The sequence below is a fragment of the Blennius ocellaris genome (assembly GCF_963422515.1).
Source record: "Blennius ocellaris genome assembly, chromosome: 7".
Classification (NCBI taxonomy): Eukaryota; Metazoa; Chordata; class Actinopteri; order Blenniiformes; family Blenniidae; genus Blennius; species Blennius ocellaris.
The window spans coordinates 11,325,512-11,339,615 of NC_137656.1; the positions used below are offsets into that span (position 1 = coordinate 11,325,512).

Below are 14,104 nucleotides of genomic sequence, written 5' to 3' on the forward strand. Positions count from 1 at the left end.
ATAGGAGGAAAGGTTGGAAGGCTATTATTAGACATTCAAAGTTGAGTGTAACAATGATTCACAATCAGAAATAAAATTAAGGGTTGTGTCCTTAAATACATAAACAAGACTGTCTGCCACGAGATGCAATATCTACCACTCCACAATAAATAGAAAAAAAATACAACTTTAAAGTTGTTCAATTAAATTGTTCCTTTTTAACAACTTTCAAATACCTACAAGTTGCATTCCATGAGCTGTTGGCAAAATATGAAGAGGCATTAGTGAGTTGGGTTTTTTTAAAGCTTGTTTCATCACTATATACACCGAGTTCATGGTTTTTCATTGGCAGATCTGGAGAATGTTTAGAGGAGTCACATGGAGTCTTTTACTCATGCTCCATTTGGACTAAGTGGATTTAGACATTTAGATTTTTAATTTATGTGTTTGTCTTTCTTAATCCTGCTTTGATTAATGCTTTCTTTCTGTAAAGAGGAGGCATTTGGCTTGTTTTTCCATTGTGACAATTAAAGTAGGGTCGGGCAGGTTTTCCTCGGCGACATTGTTCTTTTCAACATATACTGCTTCAAAGCAATTCACGATAAACATAAACAAAAAACACAGAAATATAATAAAAGTGAAATTGAACCCTGCATTTAAGACTTTCACACTTGTTTTATTTTGACTCCCCCCCCCCCCCCCCCCCCCCCAAGAGAAAAAGTGTCCTCTTTCTTAAATTATTTTATTGCTGCATTTGAGTACAAGTATGAGAAATAGGTTACAAAATGTAGGCTTGTAGGATAGCACTCTGGTTTGAGTCATGAAGCATTACTGGTACAACAGCCGGTGGCAGAAGCCCTCTGTCACTTGCTTTCATTTTTCTGCTTGATGATCCAACACTGTTGATCTCCTTGGACCTAAAGGCCCAGCAGCCAGATTCTGCAGTTATGTAAGAGCCCTCAGGTAATGGCAGCGCCTCTCTACTCAAGTGGACAAATCACATCAAGAATGTCAATGTACATCCAGGACACGTATGCAGAAAGCTGTAACCTGTTAATGTGTCGGAAACTATTAACCTCACAGCAGGTCGATCAAGATGTCATTTGATTGATAATTTCAACAAACAGGTGGACTCTTAATTTTAAGAGTGCACTCATGCAGAATCACACCAATTAATCAGAGGAAACAATGAAATTCAACACATTTTACTCTGCACACCAGGTTGTACTTTATTTACATACAAACTCGGGGAACAGCAAATGTCGGCGTAAAACGAAAATGGAAGGCTTCATCTTTTTCTTGATTGGAATACACGGCCTGCCAACTCACTATGAAATATAGGAGGCTGGCAGATAAAGGGCCAGGTTGTCATGGCTGAGGTAATTATTGCAAACAGTCTTGAGTTGGAAAGACGAGACTAGACATCTCCTTCATTTTCCATATGCAGGAAAAACACGAAATGTAATGCAAAAAAAAAAAAATCCCTTTTGTTGATGTTTACATACATCGTTTTTTTTTATAATGAATGGGGAATCATTCAAACTACACTATACATTTTTAATCATACTTTATTAATTCCCCTTTGGGAAATTTCTTTGCTGAATCGATCCATTGGTAGGCAGCCACAGTACGGCGCTCAGGGGAGCGGGTGGGGGTTGCAGGTCTTGCTCAGGGACCCACGGTACATGTCTTTTGGACGTTCATGTTTTGTAATTCAACACATTTCATCTATAATTTATAGTAACTCATTCAACTAACAGTACAAACGATTCAAGTGTTTTGTTTTACTTTTTTTCAGCTTACAATAGCTTATTAGTCCTACAGTAACTGTGATTAAAGAGAGATTCTATGTCACGTTCGACTTGAAAATTAAGTAAATTTGAGCTTTACTTTACGGATTTAGAAAAGAAAATTATAAATAGTTCAAGATGAAATGTAACTTATTATTTGGTGAAAGCTGGACAAATGATATAGAAATTAGCTTAATGGTGAGACAAATGTCAATATCACAAAATAAGAGGAACCATGTACAATGGCTCAAAAAAAAAAAAAAAACCCACACACATTAAAAGTGACTGAAAACAACCTTTCCCTTATCTTCAAGCTGGCAGGGAAGTCAACCAAGGGTTGGCCTTTTATATGCAGTTTGTCCAATCTGAGGTCTTTTTTCATGAAGAACTGCAGCATCAAACACCAACAAACACAACTCAGTGCCAGCTCTTTTAAATCTGTTGCATGGCCCTCAGGTTAGGGGACACCTACAAAGCAGGAGAAAGGAAAGAGAGGTCATTCTTGAAGTAGAGATTTAAATATGCAATACAGTGCCGAGTTGAGAAACTGTTCCAATACTCACCGCAAAATCTGTGCCCGTGCATGCCTTGATATCCTCAGGAGTAAGCCCCTCCCATACTTCCGTCAGGGTCAGGCCTTTTGTCTGATCCACATCAAACACAGCCTGGTGGACGGAAAGAGGAGAGGAAAGAGGGACGACATGGAGGGTGGGAGAGAAAAATGACAGTACGTTAAGAGGGAGAGAAGAGTGCGAGTGATGTATTAGAGCCCCGTGGTGTGTGTGTGTGTGGTCACTGGGTCACAGACAAGAATGTGAGGGCACCACTTCTCGACCCCCCTACAAAAAGCCATCTGTGCCAAGAAGAGTGCCAGAGTACCACTCGAGTGTCTATACAGCAGATGACAAAATAGCCACCGTTGTGAGTGGCACATTCACGAAGGTCCTACGAGAGTAGTCCTCCAATCTCGGAGGCTGCACCATTATAAAAGACCGAGCAGGTCTATTTTAACTCTACTCTCACTTTGAATGGTTCAAATATAACCATAATTATACTGTTAAGAATAATGAACCAGCAACGTGAAAGTTCAATATTAATGGGGAATGATTCACTGTCAGTCTGTTGACAGAAATGTAGCATGAGACAGATTCACCTTCAATGTTATGCTGCTGGAACTTCGAGCAGTCAGTCATACTCCGAGACAATCAATCAGCCATCTATCACCCGTATTTTAAATAGCTCCGACTTTCTGTTGTTACTCTGGCACTCTATACATGTGATCACACTTCTCTACAGCCTGCACGGGCACTGCAGGAGGCGGTTGCGAATACACACACGTGCGCAGGCGAAATTGATAAATCCGTCGTCGAGCTCACAGATGAGCTTATGCTGAAATATTTCGAGCACCCTCAGGTTTCGGCACAAGACAGACTGAATGAGCTTTCCAGAGAAGAAATACTCAGTCATATTTGTTATAAAGGTATCTGCATCAATGGAAACAAAACAACAACCACAAAAGCTGGACAAATAATCTTCAAATATTTTTTTTAATGCCGTTTTCCCAAAATGAGACATCAATCAGACAAGCCATTCTTTTGGAGTACCATCAGGCAACACGACTACTATCACCCTTGGGAGCTTTAATTATGAGCCGATTAAATTATTTTCATTACATGATCAATTACGTAACACTCTTGTTTTTAGCTCAAATCGTCCTCTTGCTTGGATTCCTGCACATTTCATGAATAATTACAATTAGGTGTGCAATTTCCTGCTCCTCTTTTTATTCTTTGCACTGTCTCAATAAAGGTGAGTTTTTCGCACAAATGTGTCTGAAGTCCATCTCTCCACAACACAACTTGGGCAGAGAGGGGGGGGGGGGGGGGGGGGGGGGGGGGAGAAGAAAACTTTAACCTTTCATCTGCGCTTTTTTTTTTTTTTTTTTTTATTAATTCAAGAACGTGATTCCATATTTGGTTAGATTTATGCAAAACCTTTTTTCTGGATGTAGAGTTTCATGAGGAGCACGAAACAATTTATAGTTTTAGTTGATGTGAGGAATTAGCAGAAAAATGCTTCAGTTTAGTTAATTTACCCAGGATAACCTTAAACCCCCCCAAAAACATTTGAAAATAAGAACTAGGGCTGCACAATATACAGCAAATTTGGGGCGTGATTACAACTTCAGCGTGCACAATATTTAAATCGCAGAGGACTGATTTGCGATAGATTATGTTTCCAGGCAGTCATGCTCATCACATTCAACAAGGTAGAATATTAAATATAAAATAAATTAAATGTATAGAATCCATTAATTCACAACTAATTAAATAATTCCAATCAACTGACAAAAAAGAGTTATTAATAAAAACAAATCTCAAAATGCAGAAATATATTCATTATTGACATATTTAGTCCTGCTCACCATTATCAGCACTGCTTCATTTTATTATATATTTTTTTGTTTGTTTTTTGCATAATCTGCACAATATCTTCAGAACTAAAATGATATGTACCAAACTCATTATCAGGATCTTTTCATTGAAGGGCTGAAGTAATTAATCAAAGACAACAGTTTCTTAAGCTTACAAATTGTAATTTCAAAGAAGAAACAGAGTAAAACTCCACATCCAGCAATAATAGCACCCTTCTTTAATGTTTGGTTTGACAGCTTTTGACAGTGATGAAACCCTCCAAACGTTTCTTGTCATCATCGATAAGCTTCTTGCACTTCTCCGCTGATATTTCAGTTTGAAGCTGTTGTTTATCATTTACTTTTCTGTATGAAAAAGTTCTTTCACTTGATTCATTTTTTCCAAGATATATTCCACACTGATTTCCACTTGAACTTCATGGGTGCAGATTCAGTAGCAAATCAAATTGTTATTGCAATACTAAAGAACATTATAGCATATTACAGGTCCACCCAATGCTTTGCCTCTCCAATAAGCAGTCAATTGAGTGTGAAAAGCAGACAAAGTTAAAAGTATTTGTAAATCAAGCCATTTTTGAATGAAGGTCAAATGGTATGATGAGAGTTTCTACCATTTATGGTATCATCTAATGAAGTGTATATGTCAAAAAAAGGAGGGAAAAAAAGGCTTGATTGGTGTAGATACAGGAGGATATCAGTGACTGACTATAACTCAACTGGATGGATGTAGTTTTGCAGGTCAAAAAGTGACAACAGACTTGAAGAATGTGACCCACATCACCAAAGAGCAGAAAGGTCCGTCCATAAATATTCTATTACCGCTTTATCAACTTCAGGGGCGCTGGAGGCAATCACAAAGGCAGTGTCTTGGTACGGGACTGTGGGAGAAACCGGGGTACTGAGAGAAAACCCAAACATGTACCAAGAGCCTTGTTTCACACGTCACACATTGTTTAAACACATCATAGGTAAAGGAGTGGTAAAGCACAAATTAAAATGGAGTCGAACTCAAATGACTGCTCTTGTCCAGCAATGCAACAAACCCAAACCCTTTCATTCATAATTATTCAATTGCAATGAATTCTGGTTTCTTATGTTGAAATACTCACGTTTCTACTACCAAGAAACCACTGCTCTTATGCATCTCCATGATTCATTCAACAATATACAGAAAATGTATCTTCTGGAATTCAGATATAAGTTGAGGCTTTTGCTTCCCGATACAGGTCTGCACAACTGTTAAAACCGCCAGAGCATGCCATTCTTTCCTAAACATGCAAACAATGCAAAACTATTTCTTAACGACAGGCCGGGCACACTTGTGCAAGTCAGCCCTGTCTGCTTCTCCCAGCAGGGCCTGAGAGGCTCCGCCACAGTCACATCCAGCCAAAGCCTGTCAGGACTCACAGCTCATTAGAACCACAGAGGCAGCGACAGGGCAGGAGGCAGATATCTCACTCCAATAGAGCAAGACAGATGGAATGTCACAAGGAACAAGGGCGTGTGGATAGCACCAACTCTGACATGCATCTCTAATTGTGACACGTGTCACGACTGATTAAGGGAAATTAAGATTTTGTCAAAATGTGCCAGAGGTGTCGGATTTAGATGTGACCACAGTGCACAATCGCGGTGAGCGTTGGCTTATGTCGACATGAGGAAAAGAAAAAAGAAAAAAAAATCAGTGTGACTCCATCCCGATTCACAGCATCTTGATACTAATGGTTTAAAAAAAAAGAAAAAAGAAAATGCAGTCACCCAGACCATTAACCATTAGCTGACCTCATTTCTACCATCCACACTTCAATAATGACAGAAAAACAAACTGCGCCTCCATTTACAAAGCAGCCTTTTGTTGTGCAAGCGTTGAGTCACCTTTCTTCACAGTTCTCAAAGCCACCACCATCATTAACCAGATTGATGAAAGTTAGTCAGTGTGAAGCTAGTAGTCTGCCCCATGTGCTGTCTGGCAAGACGTCATGAAACAAGGAGCTGCCATCTCTCAGCCAACTTGATGTTCGGGACAAAAGCGAACACCAGAAAGTGATAAGCGTACAAATTAGCGTTTGACCTTCTAACGCACCAATAAAAGCAGAACCAGATTCTTGTCGGTGCATTCTGGCAAACAAAGGCTGGATTTGAAGATGAGTTAACACAAAAGCTCATGCAAAGTCCATAAAATTAAATTTTGTGGCTGCAGTAATAATTGCTATCAAAGATATTGCTGTCATTATGGAAAATGCCAAAGTCATTGCTTTTCTGAACTCCTTATACAAATTGAATAATTCAAGACTCATTTGGCTTTATGTGTGAATTAATGGGTGATTATCTTTTTTTTTTTACTTTTTTTTTTTTTTTTAACCAGAACATCAGGAGCCAGAGAGCAGATGTGATTTTCTCACTGAAAATCTCATAGAAATGCACACATGCAGACAAACACACATTCAGTCACTCATCAAGTAGAAAATGCTACAACCGAGTCAACCTGTACATGGCAGAAATACAGTTAAAAGAACTGGCAGCACGCAGTATAACATGATTTTACCATATAGAGGAGCCGAGTAGAGAGACAGCCTGAGGCAACAGGTTTCAGTCTCAAATCATAACATTACTGAGAACAACACTTATCAATCCCCCCCTGGCCACCGTGAGTCAAGGAACATGCTGCAATCATGAGAATATATTGCATCGTGTCGCCACATGTACATGTCACTGTGTGAAATTTTAAAAATTGGTACATTCGGAAGGTTTTGATGCTCCTGCATTCTGCTTTTATACACAAGCACATTAGAAATTTAGAACCACTGTATACTTGTTTAAAATGTGGGTTGTCTCTTAAGTCATAGCCACAGCCGGTTTTCTTAAACAATCTTGCAGTGAAGTAGGAATGAAAAAAAAACAACCCCAAAACAAAACAGCTTCAATCTTTTATATTCTGTATGTAGCTGCTGATTCATGCATATTCTTATTTGTCTGTGTAGGAGGCAACTCAAAGAAATCAAATCAGGTCTACTGGACTAACTCGCACGTCACGAGTTCAGTTGACCTGATGAATGTTAAATTTACAAAAATATCAAAACCGTAGCCTGAGGCTGTGGGAAAACTGTTTTGCTGCCATCAATCTAAAACAATTTACTGAAAGAATTCAATATTTAGATTTTCGGTGTGTGTGTATGTGTGTGAGTTTTCTTTTTCTCCCTGCGTGCCCTGGGTTTTTCTTTCGGTAATTCAGTTTCTTTAGAGTCCAAAAATGTGTGCTTGAGGTTAATTGGTGGCTCTGAACTGTCCACTGCTGTTAATGTGAGTGTGTGTGATTGTCTGTCTCAGTGTGTTTCCCCTGTGATGGACTGGCAACATGTCCAGTGTGCACTCTGTCTTCACCCTTAATCAGCTTCCATGTCCAGCGATCCTGAATTTGATAACGCGGTTATAAAAGAAAGACAGATCTTGTGTATGTTCCACTGTGGCTGAAGTATGGCTTATATAAGAGTTGTAAATCTGTGAATGCCGTTCTGGCATTGAGGGTTGTACATTGGGCAATCCAAGCTCACCATCACTGAACAGATGCACTTCAATAGTCCATGTACCAAATGTGATCGTGGCTTTTGAAATAACTTGCACCATTCATGACCATAATTAGGTGAAATGTAAAGCTTGTTTAGGTGATACAAAGGTTTTCCATGGCGGCCTCAGACATATAACTACTGTCAACAAACACGTCTTACGTCTTCTGACTGAGGACTGACAAGTGGGTTTGTTGTAACCTTATATTACTAGCGAGTTCTCTATGATTAAAGTTACTATTTGTTAATTGAAAAAAACTTAATCAGTCATTAAAATAGAACACGAACCCATTGATCGTTCTCTGAAGTATATGAGGATCTTACATTACCCCAAATTTTCCTTCTCTGAGCAAATTCTATTTCTCAGTCTAGTATAGTCTCAAATGCTCCTGTAAGCCCCGAAAATAATATTGAGTAAAAAGAAACTATATTCAGCTGTCCTTCTTTTACAGTAGGTGACCCAGTTTAAGCACGACATGACTTGGTGCAGACACAATATTAGATGGACAAACTGTCAGTGTCAAGAAAGAGGGCCTGAGGACATATAAAGCACGCTCTGAGACTACATCTACTGCAGACTGATACCTTTTTTTTTTTTCTTTACCGCCAACTCCAACTGTCCATTCTCTTAGAAGCTTATTTTGTCTTTCGGTGAAGCTGCGTAAGAAATGAGCATGTTGTAAATTACCTACTTAACTGTTGGACAACATCACTTCCCAATCAAGAGGAGAAAAAAAAGACTTTGCTGATGTCAAGACATATTGATACTCCAATTCAAATCTGTATTTTATCTCTGTATCGGGCATAAGATCATATCAATGATAGTTCTTACTGTTCAGTACAGAAGTCTGACTTTCAAAACAATCAACTCAATAATGACGAGAGGTGACAAAAAGTTGGCTTTCTTAACATTGCTGTCAAGAATAAGCTTTTCTCTGAGGTCGGAAATCTGAGACAAAGATGAATTGTCATTTGCATGCCAACCATTTTGAAAAGTTCCTTTTTTTTGGGGGATCCAAAATACAAAAGAAGGATGGACATCAATGGCACAGTGTTCTGCATGAAATAAAAGCATGTTTGTGAGGCTAATTAGACTTTAATATAGCCGTCGGTGTAAGAGTGGGTATGTGATTGTCTGTTTTTACGTGTTGGCCCTGTCATAGACTGGCAACTTGTCTCGGCTGTATCCTGCCCTTCATCCAATGTCAGCTGGGATAGGTTATAGCCCCCGCAGTCGTAGCCTGGACAAAGTGGGTGCAGATGATGGATGAGAAGGCAAATGGCACAACAATATTTTCAAATTTATTCGAAGCGCAACAGACTTGGTGTCAGGAGATCAAGCAGGAGGGGGAGCGTGAGAAGGTCAGGAAACTAAGCTGACAAAATAAATAAAAGTCATTGTATTGATAAATAAGAAAGACGGGCTCTAATTATCCATGAAAACAATATAAGAGAAACATTAAGTAAGTGTATTTATTGAAACTCAGGCTGGGAGAGCGGTGAAGTTTGCAATGGGATAGGTGAAAAGGACACAGGTCCAGTACTGACAGGCGGCAGAAAGATGTTAAAAGTTTGTGGTGATTGAATTCAGATTGCAGAAGCAAATAAGGAAGGGGTTCTCTGGGTGCAGTATCTTCGCATGATTTAAAAAGCCCAGTGACACAAATACCCCCTTGTACTTCAACCTTAGTTACTACTCTAACTATTAACTGGGCTGTATTCACCATAGCTTCTCACTATATGACATCAGCATACATATATTTAGTTGTCTAATTGGTTAACATGTCAACAGGTACGCATGACCCCCAACTCCCTCTGGGCACATAGGACATGTTTCTTGGTTATCTACAACATGATTTCACACTACCTTTCACCACAGGAGAAAGCACAAAATATACAACAGTTGTACAGTTGTAATCCTGGCACAAACATCTGTTAGAAGATCCAGGTAGCATGGAATCAACAAAGCACATAATAATAGGAAGTCCAACCCAGGCCATCCAAATAGGAAAATCACCATAACAGAATGATGCGCCTCCTCTCAGAAATCAACAGATTAAATTAGTGTTAAATGAATAAATGCAATTTCCATCCACTGATGCCACTCTATTGTATCCTGCTAATTTATCAGTGTGTATGTGTGTGTGTGTGTGTGTGTGTGTGTGTGTGTGTGTGTGTGTGTGTGTGCGTGTGCGTGTGCGTGTGCGCGCGAGTAATGACATTTGGAAATAAAGATACAAGGCAGAGATGTGTGGCTGGTGGTCTGGCTTCACAGTTTATGTGTGATGACATAATTGAACTGCTTAAATTGCATAATTAATAATTAGAGTCAGGCTGCATTAGAAATCTATACGTCACCCCACACTGAATGCAAGAGACAGGTCCTCTGACACATATTCAATGAGTACTAAACCTTACCACGTGACTGCTGCCAACCTGTTGTATTTTTGCACTTTTGAATTTAAGAAGACATGCACAGAAGACATTAGTCAAATGGGCGTGAGAGCTTTAGGGTATGAGTGCTTCTCATTTATGGTACTCTGGTTTGCTCCCACAGTCCACAGGAGACATGCTCAATCATAGCTTACTCACTGGCACCATCCAGCAAACATGAGTAAGCCAAGCAAGTTTATGACTAATGGCTCACCCATCCATTCATGCATGCATCCACTTCTCTTCAAATTTGGATTGGACACACATTTTACAAATACAAGCAGAATTATGAAAGCGCACCTTTTCTGTGATGATCCGATCCACACACTGCTTCCCTGTCAAAGGCAGGCTGCATTTGTCCAATATCTTGTGCTTTCCTCCCTAAAAGAAAAGAGGAGAGAGGCAAAAGGAAAAAAAATTATTAGACACTGAAACCTGGCAGTGGCCTAGATAGTGACCTAATTTTGTCTTGGAAACCTTTTCTATTTTGATGAAGAAAATCCATCAGCTTAACTACAGTCGGAGCACAGTACATGCAACATGTATTCCGTGCAAGTCTGTTTCAGTTTACCTGACGGGCATCTTTAAGAAAAATACACAGACAAATGACCTTCCTACGTTGTCTGAGAAACCCACATCAAACACTCGCTGCCTCTTCCCCATCATGAATGAAAACCGGCGTCAGGGCGGTAAATTTATGCTCACCTGCTGCACCATCTGGACTATAACTGGGCGCCAGAGAGAGTCCCATTGGCAAAAAGCAGCATGCTTTGTGAATGCTGAACGTTGTGCTGCCATTGCATTTTACGAGTCAGGATATTGTAAATGTAAATGCATTCAGTTGCAGTATCAACTGTTATTGTCAGAAGGCATGGAACATGTGGGTTTATTCATTTCTCGCTGCAGAAGCAAGCTAAGTAACCAGCTCTTCCTGAGCCTTCAAGTCCAATTCTAGTCTTGTATTTAAATGAGTTGAGGACAAACAAACCGGAGATAGTTTGTATGCAGGAACTCACCAGAATGAGGTGGCGCTCTCTGGTAAAGAGGCAATAAGCTACCCATTAACAAAATTAGCCCTAATCAGCCATAACAGTCACATTAGTTTCTGTAGAATGCAGATACACAGAAAGCTCTTGAAGGTACAGATGTATTTTACAAAAAAAAAAAAAAAGAACAGAGGACAGCATCTGATCTGGACTCTTGATTATGATTCTATTTTACAGAGAATAAAGCGAACTCAAAGCATCAGCTCACAAAAATGTATACACACCTTAGCTGAGTGCTCCATGGTCACCACCACCTTGGTTCCAGCACTAGCCACTAAATCCATGGCTCCTCCCATTCCCTTCACCATTTTACCCTGAGGACCAAAAAAAGACAGGTTTTGGTTATTAAAGACTGAACAGTAATATAAAGTCCTGAGAACGTTACCATAGTCCAAACCAGAGCATTGTTCAAAATTGAATGTAAAGTTGAATGCAAAATAAACAATATCAAATCATAGAAAATATTAGGCCCTGGAGAAAGAGGAAGAAATACCACACATATACCACACTGCTTCCCCATTAAAAATAAAGAAAAAGCTTAAAAAGTTCCAAAGCCATTTCATGTCTTTGGTGTGGGAATATATTACCATGTTTTGTGCTCAGTAAAGCCTTATTGTACCTCTTCACTGGAGCAACCCTCAATATGTGTGCATATACAAGACAGTGAGGTTACAATAACAGCATTACACAAAAGATGAGAATTAATGAGGATTAAAAGATTCAACCTCAGAACTTCATGTATGCATGAAATAGACTGATTAGTCCCAGTGGTCACTAAAACATTTTCTATTAACGGCTAATTGATTACAGGAGGCATCAGCTAGTCACAGCAAGGGATGTGCCTAATGAGTTGGCGAAACAACTAAACATTGGCTCCATTAATTATAAGTTAATTCTAAACAAAACATGCTTAAATTTGACTATTTTCTAAGCACTGACAGAGATAATAGGTGCCAGTGACACTCCCAGTAGCAGCTTAAGAAGCCGAAAATTAAAATTGAGCTTGTAGATATTAAACCATTTTCCACATCAAATGTAATCAACACATTTAGCGCTGAGAAAGAAGGTGGATGTATGCTGTAGCCAACAAAAGAAGTCAATGATATTCTACAACACAGGACAAATTAGGAATGTTTCTTTTGGAGATGGCCACTTTAATAAAAGCCCCTGGCCCCATGTTATGTGCATTATAAAGAGAAGCAAAGCAAGTATTTCTCAAAATACAAGATAGCTATGCTGTTGGCATCACAAATAAAATAAAATGTAAAAAAAAATCATGTGATAAAAATATCCAGACCAGATATGTCAAAGCCTGAGCAATTTAACCTAAAGCTATAGGAAGTGCACTGAATAGGACTGGAGGTGACTTTTCCCACTTGAATCCTGCTCTGGTTGCTGTCTTGTTTTGAAAATTGGGAGTAAAATTGGTGAAGTAGGGGCTTTAAAATGTTCACAATGGTTTCATGAAGAAGTCAAGTGTGCATATTCTTTTTAAAATCAGACTTCAATGTATAAATAAGACAAATAAATGTGTTCTTCAATAAAAGTCAATACAAAACAAGATTTTTTCCCATTTTAGGAGCCAAAAAAGACACTGCAAATTGTCTTCCAAGTCGCACATTGGTCCCCGTAATGAAGGTTTCCAAATAAGGACGGTGAACACACATATATAGCCACAGGGGGAAGGCTGAGTAACTGAATTAGAATCCCATTTCCTCATCAATCATGTGTAGAGCCTGTTTTCCTCTCTGCTCAATAACCAGAGGATATATAGCCAAGTGTGGTGCATCATGAGGATACTGTCTGCCTCTGGGGAGGCCAGCTGGGAAAAGAAGATATCAGCTGAGAGCAGAAGGAAGTTTAGGAGAGGGGAGTTGGGCTAGAGGAACCGTGGAATTAGCGTAGGCTAAGAACATGAAAGTAGCACCACCTAATTTAATCTTGTGGAATCCCAAGAGAAAGTGAGTTTATCAACATCCTTGACTAAAACCACTGATATCTGTTATTAAAATACCATCCATTTAGAGTTTTCATCTTGGAACAGTCTCACCAGAGCTTCTTTTCATTCAAGCTTTTTTTTCAATGCACAAAGGCTCTTCAGATGACACTCCAAGAGGAAAGTGTGTCCTCTTTCATATGGTCGATGTTAATGCACTTTATGGCAGTCGACGGCCTCAGTAGAGTGAGCATGGACGATAGGAGATAACAGTGTTTGATCTGACAGTAGCCAGCCAGGATTTATGGCATCTGTCTGATCCAAACACCTGCTGACATACTTTACCGAACAACAAGTCGGGGTCTGAGATCATCACCACACCTATTTTTAAATGTTGGTCAGGTTAAGATCGATGAAAGAGTCCATGATTTATTGACATGACAAAAATAATTTCTTTATTTATATTCTACTATGGATGGCGATGAAACACTAACTGGAACCACACCACCACAAAAGGTCTGCTGTATTTCTATAGCAAACAGAAAATAGATATTATAACAAGCCTGCCATTTTTTTAAATGAAAGCTCTCTACTCAATAAAATGATGCTTTTGGTGTGGTTGTGACGATAACAGAAAACGGGCAACAGAAAAGCATAGAGTCAGCAGCTCAGTCCGTGCCGGCCCTCGATTACGTGCATGCGTCCATCTGCTTGTGGTCAAATGTGTCACTAATGCTCACGACCTTGATAGATGTTAAATAGTCTAATAAAAGAGTGTTGTTGTAGCGACTCAGACAGGTTGCAGCTCTGTAGCTTCACTGAGCACGGGCTCTGACCCATTATGCTGGGAAGACTGGCATTTACATGGCTTCAAATACACCGTTTTTCAAATTGTTTTCTGCAACAACGTTGAGCTTGATTGT

At 39.4% G+C, this 14,104-nt stretch overlaps 1 protein-coding gene across 1 annotated transcript in view; it reads right to left on the reverse strand.

The window, feature by feature from the left end:
• Positions 1 to 1,182: 1,182 nt before the first annotated feature.
• The window catches only part of oxct1a (3-oxoacid CoA transferase 1a), a 46,029-nt gene continuing 33,107 nt past the window's right edge, over positions 1,183 to 14,104 (reverse strand). Inside the window, exons 14-17 of the mRNA XM_080500170.1 lie at positions 11,470 to 11,559; positions 10,500 to 10,580; positions 2,333 to 2,434; positions 1,183 to 2,237 (exon numbers count right to left, since the gene is read on the reverse strand). Coding sequence (XP_080356296.1) covers positions 2,202 to 2,237; positions 2,333 to 2,434; positions 10,500 to 10,580; positions 11,470 to 11,559 — 309 coding nt within the window. The 3' untranslated portion in view covers positions 1,183 to 2,201. The remainder of the gene's footprint in view (positions 2,238 to 2,332; positions 2,435 to 10,499; positions 10,581 to 11,469; positions 11,560 to 14,104) is intronic.